Here is a 14,551-nt window from a genome sequence, read left to right as displayed (position 1 = left end):
GCTGCAACTGATGGAAGTCGCAGTCCAACAATATCTGAAGAGCACTAGGTTGAAGGCTGCCATAGAGGTGAGGAAGTAGGCAATGTGGTAGTTTTATAATGTTGTTGGACTTCAACTTTCTGCCTATGCTGGTAGGGGCTGATGGGAACTGTAGTCTAATATCATCTTGAGGACTCAACTTTGGTTTTTTCTAAACATTTTCCCCCTCTGCTAGCTAGGAGAAAGTAGGAGCTGTCTATAGAAATTAAATAGAGAACTCCATGATTTTATCTTAGTTTATATCTGAACAACAGCTGGTCACTCCACACACCGACGAGTACTGCCTAGTAGTAGTAATTGGCGGGCGTTCCTGCTAGGTGTTATTTCGTAAAAAATAATAATCTCGGCGTTTTTAAACATTTAGGTTAGACTCACTGAACTCTTTTTGTGAGTCGACATCTAACGCGTCCACATGCAAACCAATGAAATATTAGACTTCTTTATACAGGTAGCGCTAGATCTGCGCAGGCGGGACAATTTAAGTGGACATTTTCTGCAACTTTCGTGCTTCGCGGGTGGGAATTCTGAACGGAAGTCCAAATGAGCCCAGCTCCTAAACGACTGTGTCTCAGCTTCTACCTCCCTCATCATTTGTGTTATTTATTTTCCGTATTGATTTATTCCCCCCCCCAAAAAAAGCGATCCCAGGGCAGAAATGACATAAGGCCAAAGTTAAATCAGAATATCAAACCAGGCCAACATAAACTTCAACAATGCCAATTTCAAGCTAGCATCCCTCACCTTTAAAAGGATGGCGGGCAAAGAGGTGCAAATGCATTTGTTATGAGCATAGTCTACATTTGAAGTCTCATGGTTAGGGCGATTTTCTTTTTCTTTTTCAAAAATGTCTTAATGCCCACCGCACTCCGAAATAGGTCCTGGCTTCCCAGAACATAAATGCTCTCCTGCTACCTGTTGCGGAGGACGCGCTGCTGCCCAACTACACCTGGCTTAAAACACAGACTTTACCGATTTCTACGGGCAGAGCTCTCTCACTTCCGCTCAACAGGAGAAAGAGCGGTTTATAACGTGAACCCCGGAAGCTTTCTATCCTAAGAAAAAAAGGCAGTCTACTCTTTTTCTTTATCTTTGAGGTCCACTAGGATGATCGAAAGTTGTGGGCGGGGGGAGAGAGAAAGAGTGTTCTCCACGATCCCATGGTGCCGTGCGGCTGCACGCATGCGCAAAGGGAAAAGAACGTGCGACGGAGTTTCCTTCCGACGTTTATTTGCGGCGCCGCCGGTGGCGTAATTCGAGCTCCCGAATCTTGCCGCCGTTTGAACTTCCCGCCGGGGAGAACTGCGAAGAGCCGCGGCCTAGTCCTGAGGGGGAAACTGACAGGGCGGCTACAGTTCAGAGAGCTCCGGCCATAACGACCCCACTTCCCGCGCTTGGGAAGGGGCGGGTGTCTCCTTTTCCCCCTCGCCGCCGTCATGTCGGCGGGCTTCTCCTTCGGAGCCGGGACTCTGCCTTCGGCTACCGCAGCTGCTGCTGGTACTGGAGGCGGCGGCGGAGGGGGCTTCTCGTTTGGAGCCACCCCGAGGTAAGCGGGGGCGTGGGGGGAAGTGTGGAGGCACCTCGGGCGGAGCGGGGAGTAGATAGGGCTCGGTTGAGGGCATAGCCTCGCTGCCACTATTCTCCTCTCGTTACTGCTTGCTACGTAGAACACGCGCGCCCAAGTTGCTCGACGATTGCGCACGTGGCTTCCTCCCCCCCTCCAACCCTGTGAGGTAGGCTATATACGGTGAAAATATTTCCCATCCCCAGCTTTGTGGCTGAAGCTGGGATTTTAGCCTGGGTCTTCCAGAGTCCACGCTGGGATTTATTTTAAAGTGTGCTGTGAACAGCAGCGGAAGTAAGTACTTTAAAAAAAAAAGCTCAGCTAGAATTTCAGCGATAAAAGCATATTTATTATTATTATTAATATTATTGAATTTATATACTGCTCTATACCCAGAGGTCTCTAGGCGGTTCACAGAACAAAATCAAAATATAAAACCACAAAAAAATATCAAAATCATAATAACAACCCAATAACCCCCATATATAATAGTTGCCACAATATGTCCAGTTTGCAGGGCGAAGTGATTTTGGGTGTTTCAGAAAGAGCCACAATAAATAATAGCTAAACTCAAAAGCAAAACCTAGGATGGCAGTTGTAGTCACACATTGGGTTAAGTCCCATTGACCTCAGTGGGACTTGTTTCTGGGTAAGTGTGCATCTAGGATAGTGAATCTAGGGCAGAAACAAGTACGTCCTATGAAGAATAATAGATACATGCAGACTGCTGGCTGTTTTCTTTTGGACAGTGGAAGAGCTCCATGATGAAGTGCATGTGGATTAGGTCACAGGAAACTACATTATACTGAGTCATACTACTGTTCATCTAACTTTGTATTGGCTGCACTGACTGCTAGCAGCTCTCAGACAGGGCCTTTCCCAGCTCTGCCTGTTGATACTGGAGTTTGAACTTGGAACATTCTGCATGCAAAGCAGATAATCTTATCACTGGCAGAGGAAAAGGAGTGGGGGGGGAGCTCACCGCCCCCGGCAGCGCGATCCCGGTGGGGTGCCATCGCAGCTGTCCCCCGCCCGTGATGGGCACTACGCCCCTGCAGGCAGCGTGCCCTGCCCCCAAGATGTGAACCACGCCCCTGCGGGTGGCGCGCCACGCCCCCAGGACGCGCGTCAGCCCCACCCCCACCTGCTCTCCCCCCCCCCCATGCCGGAGCATGAAGCTCCGCCACTGGATCTTATTAGTAAGCCATGAGCCTTTCCATAGTCTTACTGTTTTGGAAAGCATATGCAATACAATGTGGCTTAATGGACATATATTTGTGGTCCTTTTGTGCTTTGCCACCAAGCAGATCCATCCTTCTTTGTTTCAGCATTGTTGTTGTTTAGTCATGTCCGACTCTTCGTGACCCCATTGATCAGAGCACGCCAGGCACTCCTGTCTTCCACTGCCTCCTGCAGTTTGGTCAGACTCATGTTGGTAGCTTCGAGTAACACTGTCCAACCATCTCGTCCTCTGTCGTCCCCTTCTCCTAGTGCCCTCAATCTTTCCCAACATCAGGGTCTTTTCCAGGGAGTCTTCTCTTCTCATGAGGTGGCCAAAGTATTGGACCCTCAGCTTCAGGATCTGTCCTTCCAGTGAGCACTCAGGGCTGATTTCCTTCAGGATGGATAGGTTTGATCTTCTTGCAGTCCATGGGACTCTCAAGAGTCTCCTCCAGCACCATAATTCAAAAGCATCAATTCTTCGGCGATCAGCCTTCTTGATGGTCCAGCTCTCACTTCCATACATCACTACTGGTAAAACCATAGCTTTAACTATACGGACCTTTGTTGGCAAGGTGATGTCTCTGCTTTTTAAGATGCTATCTAGGTTTGTCATTGCTTTTCTCCCAAGAAGCAGGCGTCTTTTAATTTTGTGACTGTTGTCACCATCTGCAGTGATCATGGAACCATGTTTATGTTTCAGCATAATTAACATGTTTCAACAGAATTAAGTGCAAATATCTGGACTAGTGGAGTGTGGGTCTTCTGTATCTTATATCACTAGACACAAGTACTAGAGTTTTCAGAAGATTTTCCTTTCTTTTTTAGAAAAGCATTTTTTTAAAAAAAGTCAGTGCAGACCAGAGGTGGGGAACCTTTGTCCAGTCTTGATTCCTTAGGGGGTCCACATTGGCCTGCAAGGTCATTTTCCCCATTTGACGTCATCTGATTGGCAAGAGTAGGGTTAAACCCTGCATTGGCTGCATGCCTGTTCCCCAAAAGGAACAGATACATGCAACGAAAGCAGCAGATTTAACCCTCTACTTATTAACTGATGGTAAAGGTAAAGGGACCCCTGACCGTTAAGTCCAGTCGTGGACGACTCTGGGGTTGCGGCACTCATCTCACTTTACTGGCCGAGGGAGCCGGTGTTTGTCCGCAGACAGCTTCTGGGTCATGTGGCCAGCATGACTATGCCGTTTCTGGTGAACCAGAGCAGTGCATGGAAATGGCATTTACCTTCCCACCGGAGTGGTACCTATTTATCTACTTGCACTTTGACGTGCTTTCGAACTGCTAGGTTGCCAGGAGCAGGGACTGAGCAACGGGAGCTCATTCTGTCATGGGGATTCAAACCCCATTAACTGATGAATGGAGATTAAATCCTGCTCAATTTGGCAGGATTCCATGAAATGCCTTCCAGACTGAACTGGAATCCCTTTCTAAAATGGAATAATAATAATAATAATAATAATAATAATAATAATAATAATAATAATAAATTATTTATACCCTGCCCGCCCATCTGGTCGGGTTCCCCCAGCCACTCTGGGTGGCTTCCAACAAAATATTAAAATACAGAAATCCATCAAACATTAAAAGCTTCCCTAAACAGGGCTGCCTTGAGATGCCTTCTAAAGGTCTGGTAACTGTTGTTCTCTTTGACCTCTGGTGGGAGGGCATTCCACAGGGTGGAAGGAGGGGAACTTTTAGCTGCGTTGTGCAAGACGTTTTCAAGTCTCAACTTAGGGACTTCAAAGCACCTTCCACCTGATGTCATTGCGATACCTGTCATATTTTACCCAAAGGCCCATTCTGGTAAAGATCTGGCTAATGGAATCAATGTGTTTTCCTATCTCTAGTATAGACAGACGAGTACATGAGTTATGAACCATGGGATTGTTGATTCAAAGTAAATTCACTTCAGTTTTGGCTTTAGGCCCTTGCTTTTGATTAATAAAGCTGACCTAACTTAATATGGTTCCTGAGATAATGTATGTTTTGAGCACCTTATTACTGAGCATTATATGTAATTCTAAACATGTTCATTCAGAAGATTACTGTGGTACCTCCAGTTGCGGACGGGGGTTCGGATCCCGAGGTTTCCACAATGTGAGGACTGCTTCTGCACATGCGCGCACGGTGAAACCCGGTCCAATACCTCTGGGTTTGCCGCTTTCACATCCTGAAGTTTACGTAACCAGAGGGTTATGTAACTGGAGGTACTATTGTATATTCAAATGGGGTCTAAGAATACACCTTAGAGGCTTGTCATGAAATTCTACTCTTATTGATCCAGAGGATATTCCAACATATAGTTAGCAAAATAAAAGCACATTGCAGGATTCCCAAAAAAATATACCAGAGGCAATTGTATTTCATCCAGCAGAAGGCCAGTAAGCTACTGCTACTGAAGGCAAATAAGCATAATGATCACAAATCCAATATATTTATGATTGGCACTGTCCATAAGAAATTCAATTGCAGCAGTCTTAACTTAAACTTAAAATAATAATAAACATTAACACTAAGCACACTATGTACAGAACACCACACCAGAAGGAAGAGAGATAGAGTGAATCCCAGGCTCCTTCTGGCCTATTGTTGTAGTCAGCATGACCTTGACAGAAGAGATAACAGAACCAGTTTAAGCCAGCTGTACTCAGCTTCTCTGAAGGAATAATCCAAACATCATGAGCCTTCTGCTTGTTTCTTTCACACAGAGAAGCTTCCAGAGCCCTCTTGAATTAATTAGAATAGGAAAGATCTCTACACATCTGACCAATACTTTCTGTACCAAGAAATGCAAACTGACAAGGCCGTGCTTGTTTATGCTGGAAATTCACTTGCCATTTAAATAATAATAATAAGCAGGTACATACCGGTAATGTTGCAATGCAGAGCGTTCCTGTTCAGCTCCCTCACCTCCCTTGCTCCCCCTGCAGCAGCCAGCCACTATTCTATGGTTACTGAGCATCCTCATTCCTCACTGAGCTCTTTAGGAGGTATTTATGTATTGGTTTTTATTCTCTGTATATCCTCTTGAGTTTCTGTTCTTAAATTTTCCTGTACTTCTCCAGCAGTCAGGATTCCCACAGGTCTGCCCATTAGCCTCTTGTGTTTTCGATGGTGTTGTTTTAAGTACATAAGACAACTGATTTCACTATTAGCAGAGGATGATAATGATGGAAGGGGTTTAGGCTAAGCTCACCATCACATTGAACATGCTACATTTTTGTGTTCTTTCCCCCCTCAGTGTTCTTCACACTGATTGTGTTGTGTCTGACACCCAGGGTGTTAAAACATCAAATAAACTTTACAAGTCCTAGCTGTCAGATTTTATTTCTGTTGTGCTCCCAGTTGCTTTCCATATTGTGGCTAAGATAGAGCTCATCTGCACCGTCTTATAATATATTACATTTGTACTGTCGTAACTTTAAGCCATTTAAATCTGCTGGTTACATCATTATTAATTTTGCAACACAGACATTCCATGTCTGAAATGTTATATGAGTTTTCTGTGGTTAGTGACCCAAACAGTAATAACTGTTGTGTTATTACTGGAGAGCCAACAGCATCACGTAAACCTTTCTGCCTGATAGATGATGGCGAGTGAACAATAGTAGAAATGGAAAACTACTATGTATGAAATATATTGCATTGCTACAAGGATCTTGTATTCTACTTCAGTCTGAAAAAAAAGCTCACTTTTAATTTGCTAATACGGTAACTTCTTTTAAAACTTGTTCTGGGATGTGAGAAATAAAGTTAACTGTATATCTCTGGGATAGTCAGGCCCTACCCTTCAGAATGAAAATGTAAATAATTTTGTGTTTCCTAAAATATTTCCAGTAATGTTAGAAATGTAGTTTGAGAGCCGCTTCATTCTAGTGGACTGTTTTTGATTCAGCTTCAGTTGAAATCACTAATGTCTTTGGGTCTCTGTCCTTTTCCATATAGGGTTCTGAAACATGTAATTAGCTACTTGATTATGTTAACACTGCAAATGCAGTTGGTTGTTTTAAGTGTTTGTCTGTGTTAAAATAATGACAGTTAGCAACAAAAAAACCCAAAAAGGCAACATAAATCTTGGTTGACTTGAGGGAGAAATATTAAAGGGAGAAATATGGAAGAGGCATTTTGACTTTCAAACTGTTCTGTAGAACTACTGCAATGAAGAAATAAAAAAATGAGCGTGTGTTAAATTTAACTAATTTGTTTGTCTTGTAATGTAGCTCAACTGGAGGGCTTAACTTTGGGACATTGGGCTCAACAGCTACAGCAACTACAACCGCTTCATCGGTAGGCTTTGGAACTGGACTTTTTAGCTCAAAACCTGCCACTGGTTTTACATTGGGAGGGGCTAATACAGGTAAAATATTATATTTCTACACTCTTAAGTATAATGACATTTGAAATGTGTAAAAAAATAGTAGGTTATAAATAACCATATATGCATTTGGTTAATAATAACACTTTATATACCTGTATACTAGACAAGCATATATGGAACTGTAGTTGTTTGCATATATAGTGATATAATATACCTTTTTTTCTTTTCTCTTTATGCACTTTTTCTTTTTACTTTATTTTGTTCAATTGAAAAATAAAAAAGGTGATCCTTGAACTGATAATTGATTTGAGAATTAGTGATGAGAATTAGTGGCAAACTGCAGGAATGGCTAAGCATGAAAAATTTCAGATTATATTCAGTAATTTTGCTCCTTGCCAAAAATATTTGTATCTTCATTATTAAATGCACCTTCTGGTTATATAGTATTATTAGAGAGCTGGTATTGTATTTTTTTAAAAAAATATTTATGCATTTTACATATCTTAATATATCAGTTATACAATTGTCATTGTTTATCTCACACTCTGACTTCACACACATCCCTCTGTGGGGTCCTATTTAGTCCTTGTTAAGCTGCATCTCCTTAATTACCGCCCCTCTTCTGCTTATTTTATCTGCTGCTCATATACTGATCCCCACTTGAAAGTTTATCTGATTGTTATATTACTTTTAATATTCGCCAAAGTATTCCCACTCTTCTTTTATATCTGACTCATCTTGATTTCTTATCTTTGCAGTCATCATTGCTACTCCGCATATTCGATTAGCTTATTCTGCCAGTCTATTTTTGTGGGATTTTTTTTGTCCTTCCACTTTTGGGCATACAGTGGTACCTTGGCTTACGAAGACGATCCATTCCGCAGCGCTCTTCGTAAGTCAAAGTCTTCGGTTGTTGAAGCGCCCGTTCTGCGCATGCGTGAAGCGCGATTTTGCACTTCTGCGCAGGTGCAGAACGCGCGCGCAGTGACAAGACTTCTGGGTTTGCTACTTCGGAAGTCGAAACCTTCGGAAGTCGAGTCATTCGGATGTTGAGGTACCACTGTAAATTATTCTGGCCGCTGTTTTTGCATAGAGGAAAAAAAGACTAAGTACTTTCTTGGGTATTTCCCCATCTACTATACTCAATAAGAACATCTCTGATTTCTTGGGAAATGAGACCCTTAACATCTTTTTTAGTTCTGAATATATCATCTTCCAATACTCTCTGGCTTTCTTACAACCCCACCACTTGTGTCTAAATGTCCCTTTGATCTGCTGATAATGGATTCCAAGTCACTAATTTGGGGTCAGTGATAAATCTATAAGGCAACTGGCAATAGAAGTGTGGTTTATTAAACTCAGGGTTTTTTGTACTATTACGCAGGAACAGCAACCACCATGGCTACAGCATTGACACTAGGTAAGTGCTATATGTTCAAAGCTAGCTTTGCTTTTTCTTTAAATGGGTTGTGACTTTCAGAGCTGCCCAAACGAAAAATTCTGGATTTGAACGATGAGAGACTAGGAATGCTGGATAAACCCCCAAAGATGACTAAAGTATCAAGAAGAAAAATATGAAAAAGTAAAAACTGTAGATAATGATACATTAGGAACATATACTCAAATATTTACTTGGTTGGTTCAAATCCAGATGTAACATTCAGCTGCCCACCTCCTTTCCATGGCCTTGTTAGCCTTCCTGATCCACAGTCTCCAAAGCTCTCAGCTATCCATGTGTTGTTATGATATGTGCTATTCAATTTCTATAACCTACCTATGTGATATTTTCCCATTATCTTTCTATTTCCCTGTTTTCTTCATTTTCTTCATGTTCTTTTTATCAAGTCTGTCTCTTCCTCTCATTTTTCTCAAAGGTGCCTGTATTCAGGCCACGGCCACAGTCCATAGCCGTCAGCAATTCTGCTTCTGCACTCTGTATAATCTATTAAGGGTGTGCCATTTATATGAGTTAGAATTGAGCTAGCATGTCTTGGTTGTGATCCCATGCCTGATGCAGCTTGGGTGCAACCCTTGACTGTGCCCTGCTTCCGGGTATCCAGGTTGTAGAAGTGGTCAGAAGTATACTTTTATCAGGTGCATCTGATTCTTCATCCAGTCACTCCTTAGTTAAAAGGACTAGGCCACTGTCACTTATGCATGGTGATCTCTGAGTTAGACTCCAGTAAAGTACGTTATGTAGGGCCACTATTGAAATTGGGAAGTGATAGCTGGTGCCAAATTCTTCTGCCTGTGTTTTGACTTGAATGGCCCAAAGAGTATATTGTGTCACTTATTGTCCACTTGATCTGTCTACAGTTTCTGGCTACTATCCTTGGTCCTGATGGTTGTCCTATAAAGCAGTGAATAGCTTGGACCCATTATATTCTAGGTTCTCCAGTGCTCTGAGATGAACCAGAAACCTTGTTTCAGGTGATACATATTGAAAACATGAGACTTATAGGTGCCCAGGGTTGACCTTCCTCAGTGGTGGTGGTGATGATTTTGTCATAGTATCCTCTGGGAGTGTGGGACAACAGTGTTGGGAAGCAGTGGATATATTGGTTGGTTGTTTTTTAAAAAAAGAATTTCAGAAGCATTCAAAATATGGGAAGCTTGGCTATCTCTTACTGCTAGTACATATTGTTAAGTGTGTTTCGCTGCTTTGAGTCTAATGGAAGAGTGAGTGAAAAAATTAATGTGGCTTTGCTCACGTTTCACTGGCCATATACAGATCTAGAGTAATAAATTTAGAATTCTTAATTTTACTTAACATACCCAGTTGAAGTGGATCAAAACAAGAATGACATTTTATTGTTCTTTTACAGGCACACCTGCTTCTACTTCTGCAAGTACCCCAGGACTTAGTCTAGGATTCAGCAAACCTGCAGGATCAGCCACACCATTTGCTTTGCCTATCTCTTCTGCCACCTCTGGCCTCTCACTTTCTTCTGCTCTTGCATCTGCTCCAGCAACAGGTTATATATACACTTATAGTTTTGTGTTTAAATCAAATTTCCATTGTTTATAAATGCATAATCGTAATTGTTCCTAAAAAAAACAACCAGGTGAATCAGTGCAGTTCTGAAAAAGATGATTGAACATTCACATAATGGTTTGGTACACTTAATTAACTTGGGAACATGGTACATTATAGGGAAGCCAGTATGAAGGATGCTAAAAGAAGCGTCCTACGTCTGAAAAGAGGAGAAAAGTGCCAAGAAAGTCTGCTTTGTTTGTCATCAAAATCCCTTTAACTGCACAGTGATGCAAGATTGGAGCGTATGCATCATGCCTAAGGAATACTTGCCTCAGAATGTATGCTGTAAGATTGATGTGGGGGATCTGTAGCCCTCTAGATATTGCTGGACTACATACAGCATGTATCATTCCTAACCCTTGGCCATGCTGGCTAGAGTTGGAGTTGAGCAACACCTGCATGGGCACAGATAGTTTTCCTTTGTTTTCCTTTTTTTTCCTAATTTGCTTTCCTTTAAAAGGATATCTCTTGCCCCAAGTGCAAGAGTGCTTAATCCATGCAAATAAATGATGACAGCGGTGACAACAGGTAGAATTTGTGAAAGTTTCTGCCATATTGTCCACAAAATTCCAACAAAGAGTTGTTTATTTAGCAGGTAATAATATAGCTGTTATTATGAAGGAAAATCAGAATGCATGTCTTCAGTTTACACCTCTGCTTAATATTCAGGGTCCACTGGGTTTACGCTGAATTTGGGAGGCACAGCTGCTCCAACCACAACGGTATCCACAGGACTTTCTCTTGGAGGAGCCTTAGCTGGTTTAGGAGGGACACTCTTCCCAAATGCAAGCTCAGCTACAGGTGACAAGCCTTTTATATGCATCCACCTCCTCAGATTTGTCCAAGATGTGCATCTTATCAAGACTGTTGAGATACTGTGTGTTTTGCTAATCCTGTCGTGCTAGAACTAAGTAATTGTTCCTCGTCCTTTATTTTGAAGTGCTTGGGTTTGTGGTCATATACATTAACAACAAATAAATTAACAGCATCACTTGCTGTGTTCCTTTCTGAAAAATTAGAAATACTTTGGGGCTCAAGGTCAACTGAGAGTTCTCAGTAGTTATGTTGCTTTCTGAGAGTTTCTGAGATCAGTGAATCAAGGATGAACCTCTGCCCACCTTAGAGCTTGGAATAACAGCTACATAGTTGGGTGTTGATGTTTCTCAGAAGATATCTGAAGCTCACAGCCTTATCCCTACCATTTTTGGCTGGACGGCAGAATTGATGATGAGCACAAATTTTGGTTGTCTACACATACTACAAGTCTTGTTTTCACCACATCTACATATGGGTTCTAGCTGGTGAATGTAAACATAACATGCCTTTGGTTTTCACTACTGGCAATTCATTGAGGATATATTGCTTCAAAAATGTTATATTGCTTCAAAAATGTTATATTCAGACTATTTTCAATACTGATACATGACAATAAGAAGTCTCTAATACAGTTGATGGATTACTTGCAGGGCTCGGACAGAATGCTTTCGGTTTGACTCTAGGGGCGGCTGCAGCACCTGCTACTACAGTTAATGAAGGTCTGGGTGGCATAGACTTCAGTAGTTCTTCAGATAAAAAGAGTAAGTTTTTGTGGACGCAGCTTGGAAAAGTGTTTCTCCAAGAATACTTACTAGGCACTGGCTTTTTTCTGTAACTGCATGGGGACTCATTAAAACAACAAATTCTAAATTTTTCTTTTTACGTATGAAACTATTTAATGAAACTAACTGCTTTGATTCTACTGCTTTGGGATTTTGGTGCCTGGTACTGAGACTTGTGTTCCCAGTTGCCCCACAGTTCACCAGTACTGTCCATGTCAGTACTCCATACACCATACTCCATACACCAGCAGTAGGGAATTTTTGTTCTGGCCAAATTTTTTACAACCAGGCCATTTCCCCAAATCTGCAGCCATGTCATTTCTGATATCATGGTAGAGGCAGGTGTGGAGCAGGTAGAGGCATGGCTGGATCAGCTGCCTGCACACCTGAAACCTGCAAAAAGCAGGATCCAGCTCTTTGTGCACCAGTTGATGCACAGAAAATTCAGTTACAGGTAGGTAGCCGTGTTGGTCTGAGTCGAAGCAAAATAAAAAAATTCCTTCAGTAGCACCTTAAAGACCTTAAGACCAACTAAGTTTATATTTTGGTATGAGCTTTCGTGTGCATGCACACTTCTTCAGATACACTAGAAACAGAAGTTCTGTTTCTAGTGTATCTGAAGAAGTGTGCATGCAGTTGGTCTTTAAGGTGCTACTGAAGGAATTTTTTTATTTTACAGAAAATTCAATTCTGCTTGGTTCAGGTGCTCAAGTGCGTTCTCCAGGAAATCCTCTCACATAGCCTAACTCTGCTTGGTCACTTCTCCTCCTCCTCCCCTCCCATATACTTTTCCCCTGTCTTTATCTCCGGCTGAAGCTCCTGTTACAGCGTGGATGGGGAACTTGTAGCCCTCCACATGCTGTTGAATTACAGCTCCTATTATCCCTGAATATTGGCTATGCTGACTGACCAATGGGAGTTGTAATCCAACAGTATTTGGAGGGCCATACATTCTCCATCCTGCAGCATTTGAAACTATGTCTAGAGCCCTGTAGAATGGATAATAACAGTGGTTTTAAAATACCAGGTTATTTTTGTTAGAGAATTGCTGTGTTTTTTGTTTTTAAATTACACTATTTAAAATCTGAATTTAATGCAGACGTGTTAGTCTGTACTCCAAAATAAAATAATTACTACCTATCAAAATATGCTTTGAAAACGTGTGACCTGAGATTGGTTAAATGACACTAACAGTGCAGTCCTACCCGTATCTGCTGACCCTTAAAGTAAAACAAGTCAGGGAACTGGCTGCTGTTTGTTCAATAGTGGTGACCCAGAAGCTAGCACTTTTCCAAATAATATTTGAAGCTTTTAGCCGAGGGTAATAGGGGTGGGTATCCTTTTTAGAAAAGAGAGTCACTAAAGAAACCTATTGATATTTTCATAATTCAAGTTTAGGAGCATGTTTTCATTTATACTAAAAGTTGTAACTTCCTTTCCCCCTCAGGTGACAAAACAGGAACAAGACCAGAGTAAGTGTGTCAAATATTCATAGCTGGAAAAATACCTGTTGGGACTGGGTGCCTCTTAAATGGAAGGCAACCAATAGCTTCTTATTTTATTTATGCAAACATAAATTTCTGTACCGCTAAATATTCTCAAACCAAGATACATAAACTCAATGTTATAAAAAAATACAAAGATCAGAAGAAGATAAAATGGGTCAGATGGAATGGTAAGCTTGTGTGATTAAATGTTTTAAAGTGGTGTCTTAAATGAAGTACAGAAGACGCCTGCCTAATATACAAAGGCAATGAGTTCCACAATATCAGTGCTGCTATGCCAATTACCCCATTCTTATGGCTGCATAACGTATATCACAAGGGACAGTTAGTAATGCTTCTCCAACAGATCTCAAAATTGGCAGGAATGTATGGAGAACGGTGGTCCTTCAAGGAGGCTGGTCCCAAGTTCTATAGGGCTTTATATACTGTAATAACAGACTCTTCGTGTCCGGTCACGAAGAGTCGGACACGACTAAACGACTAAACAACAACAATAACAGTTACACCTTAAATTAGGCCAGATAGTATATTGAGAGGAGATTCTTCATCATTGGTGTTGCATGCTGTCAAGAGCCATAACTTAGTTTCAAGCAACAAAGAAGGACCGAGGAGCACCACCAAGCTCCTAACCTGCTACTTCAGAGACAGTAACCGTGCTCAGAAGAGGCAAGTTGGCCAACCCATGGAGCCTGCATATTGCCAGGATTCAAGCTTAGTTTATTGGCCCTCATCTAGGCTACCACTGCACTTGGACCCTGGCCCAGGGCTTGCATGGCCACACCTGGTTCATGGTGCTTTCCCGATGTTGGACTCCAGTTTCCATCGTCCCTGAGGCTGTTGGGAGTTTACATCAGTGACCCCTAAAGGGTACCAAATTGTTTACACTTAGTGGACTAAACTGATTGGGCTTAATCTTCATGATAACAAGTTAGGATAATGAAGTTGGTGCAGATTTGACTGTGATGTTGTAATTTCCAGAGTGGAAGGTACTGCTTCAAATAGTATGTTCATTCTCAACACTAGTTTCTCATTTCTGCAGGAGAAATATATTTGGGGTTGCTGAGGGGAATAATGAGGTTTTCCAAAACTTTCTTCTTCTGCTTCTAATTAGGGTAGAACATTCAGAAAATTCAGTGGTTAATGGACTTAGTGCAGTTCTTTGCATCTGTGAGGGAGAGCAGCTACAGACAGCCTCCTCCCCTCTTAGGCTCAAGCTCATCTCCCAGCGCCAGTGGGAGCGGGGAGGGGGATGTCTCC

General features: G+C 42.0%; 1 protein-coding gene across 2 annotated transcripts in view; it reads left to right on the top strand.

Annotated features, from left to right (window-relative positions):
• Window positions 1-1,217: 1,217 nt before the first annotated feature.
• The window catches only part of NUP58 (nucleoporin 58), a 30,258-nt gene continuing 16,924 nt past the window's right edge, over window positions 1,218-14,551 (top strand). For both annotated transcript variants that reach the window (XM_035114801.2, XM_035114800.2), the window contains exons 1-7: window positions 1,218-1,582; window positions 7,057-7,193; window positions 8,539-8,574; window positions 9,980-10,129; window positions 10,861-10,992; window positions 11,658-11,768; window positions 13,237-13,261. In XM_035114801.2, coding sequence (XP_034970692.2) covers window positions 1,473-1,582; window positions 7,057-7,193; window positions 8,539-8,574; window positions 9,980-10,129; window positions 10,861-10,992; window positions 11,658-11,768; window positions 13,237-13,261 — 701 coding nt within the window. In that variant the 5' untranslated portion in view covers window positions 1,218-1,472. The remainder of the gene's footprint in view (window positions 1,583-7,056; window positions 7,194-8,538; window positions 8,575-9,979; window positions 10,130-10,860; window positions 10,993-11,657; window positions 11,769-13,236; window positions 13,262-14,551) is intronic.

This window comes from Zootoca vivipara, chromosome 4 (genome assembly GCF_963506605.1).
Source record: "Zootoca vivipara chromosome 4, rZooViv1.1, whole genome shotgun sequence".
NCBI classification, from domain to species: Eukaryota; Metazoa; Chordata; class Lepidosauria; order Squamata; family Lacertidae; genus Zootoca; species Zootoca vivipara.
This window is presented reverse-complemented; position numbering and strand designations above follow the sequence as displayed.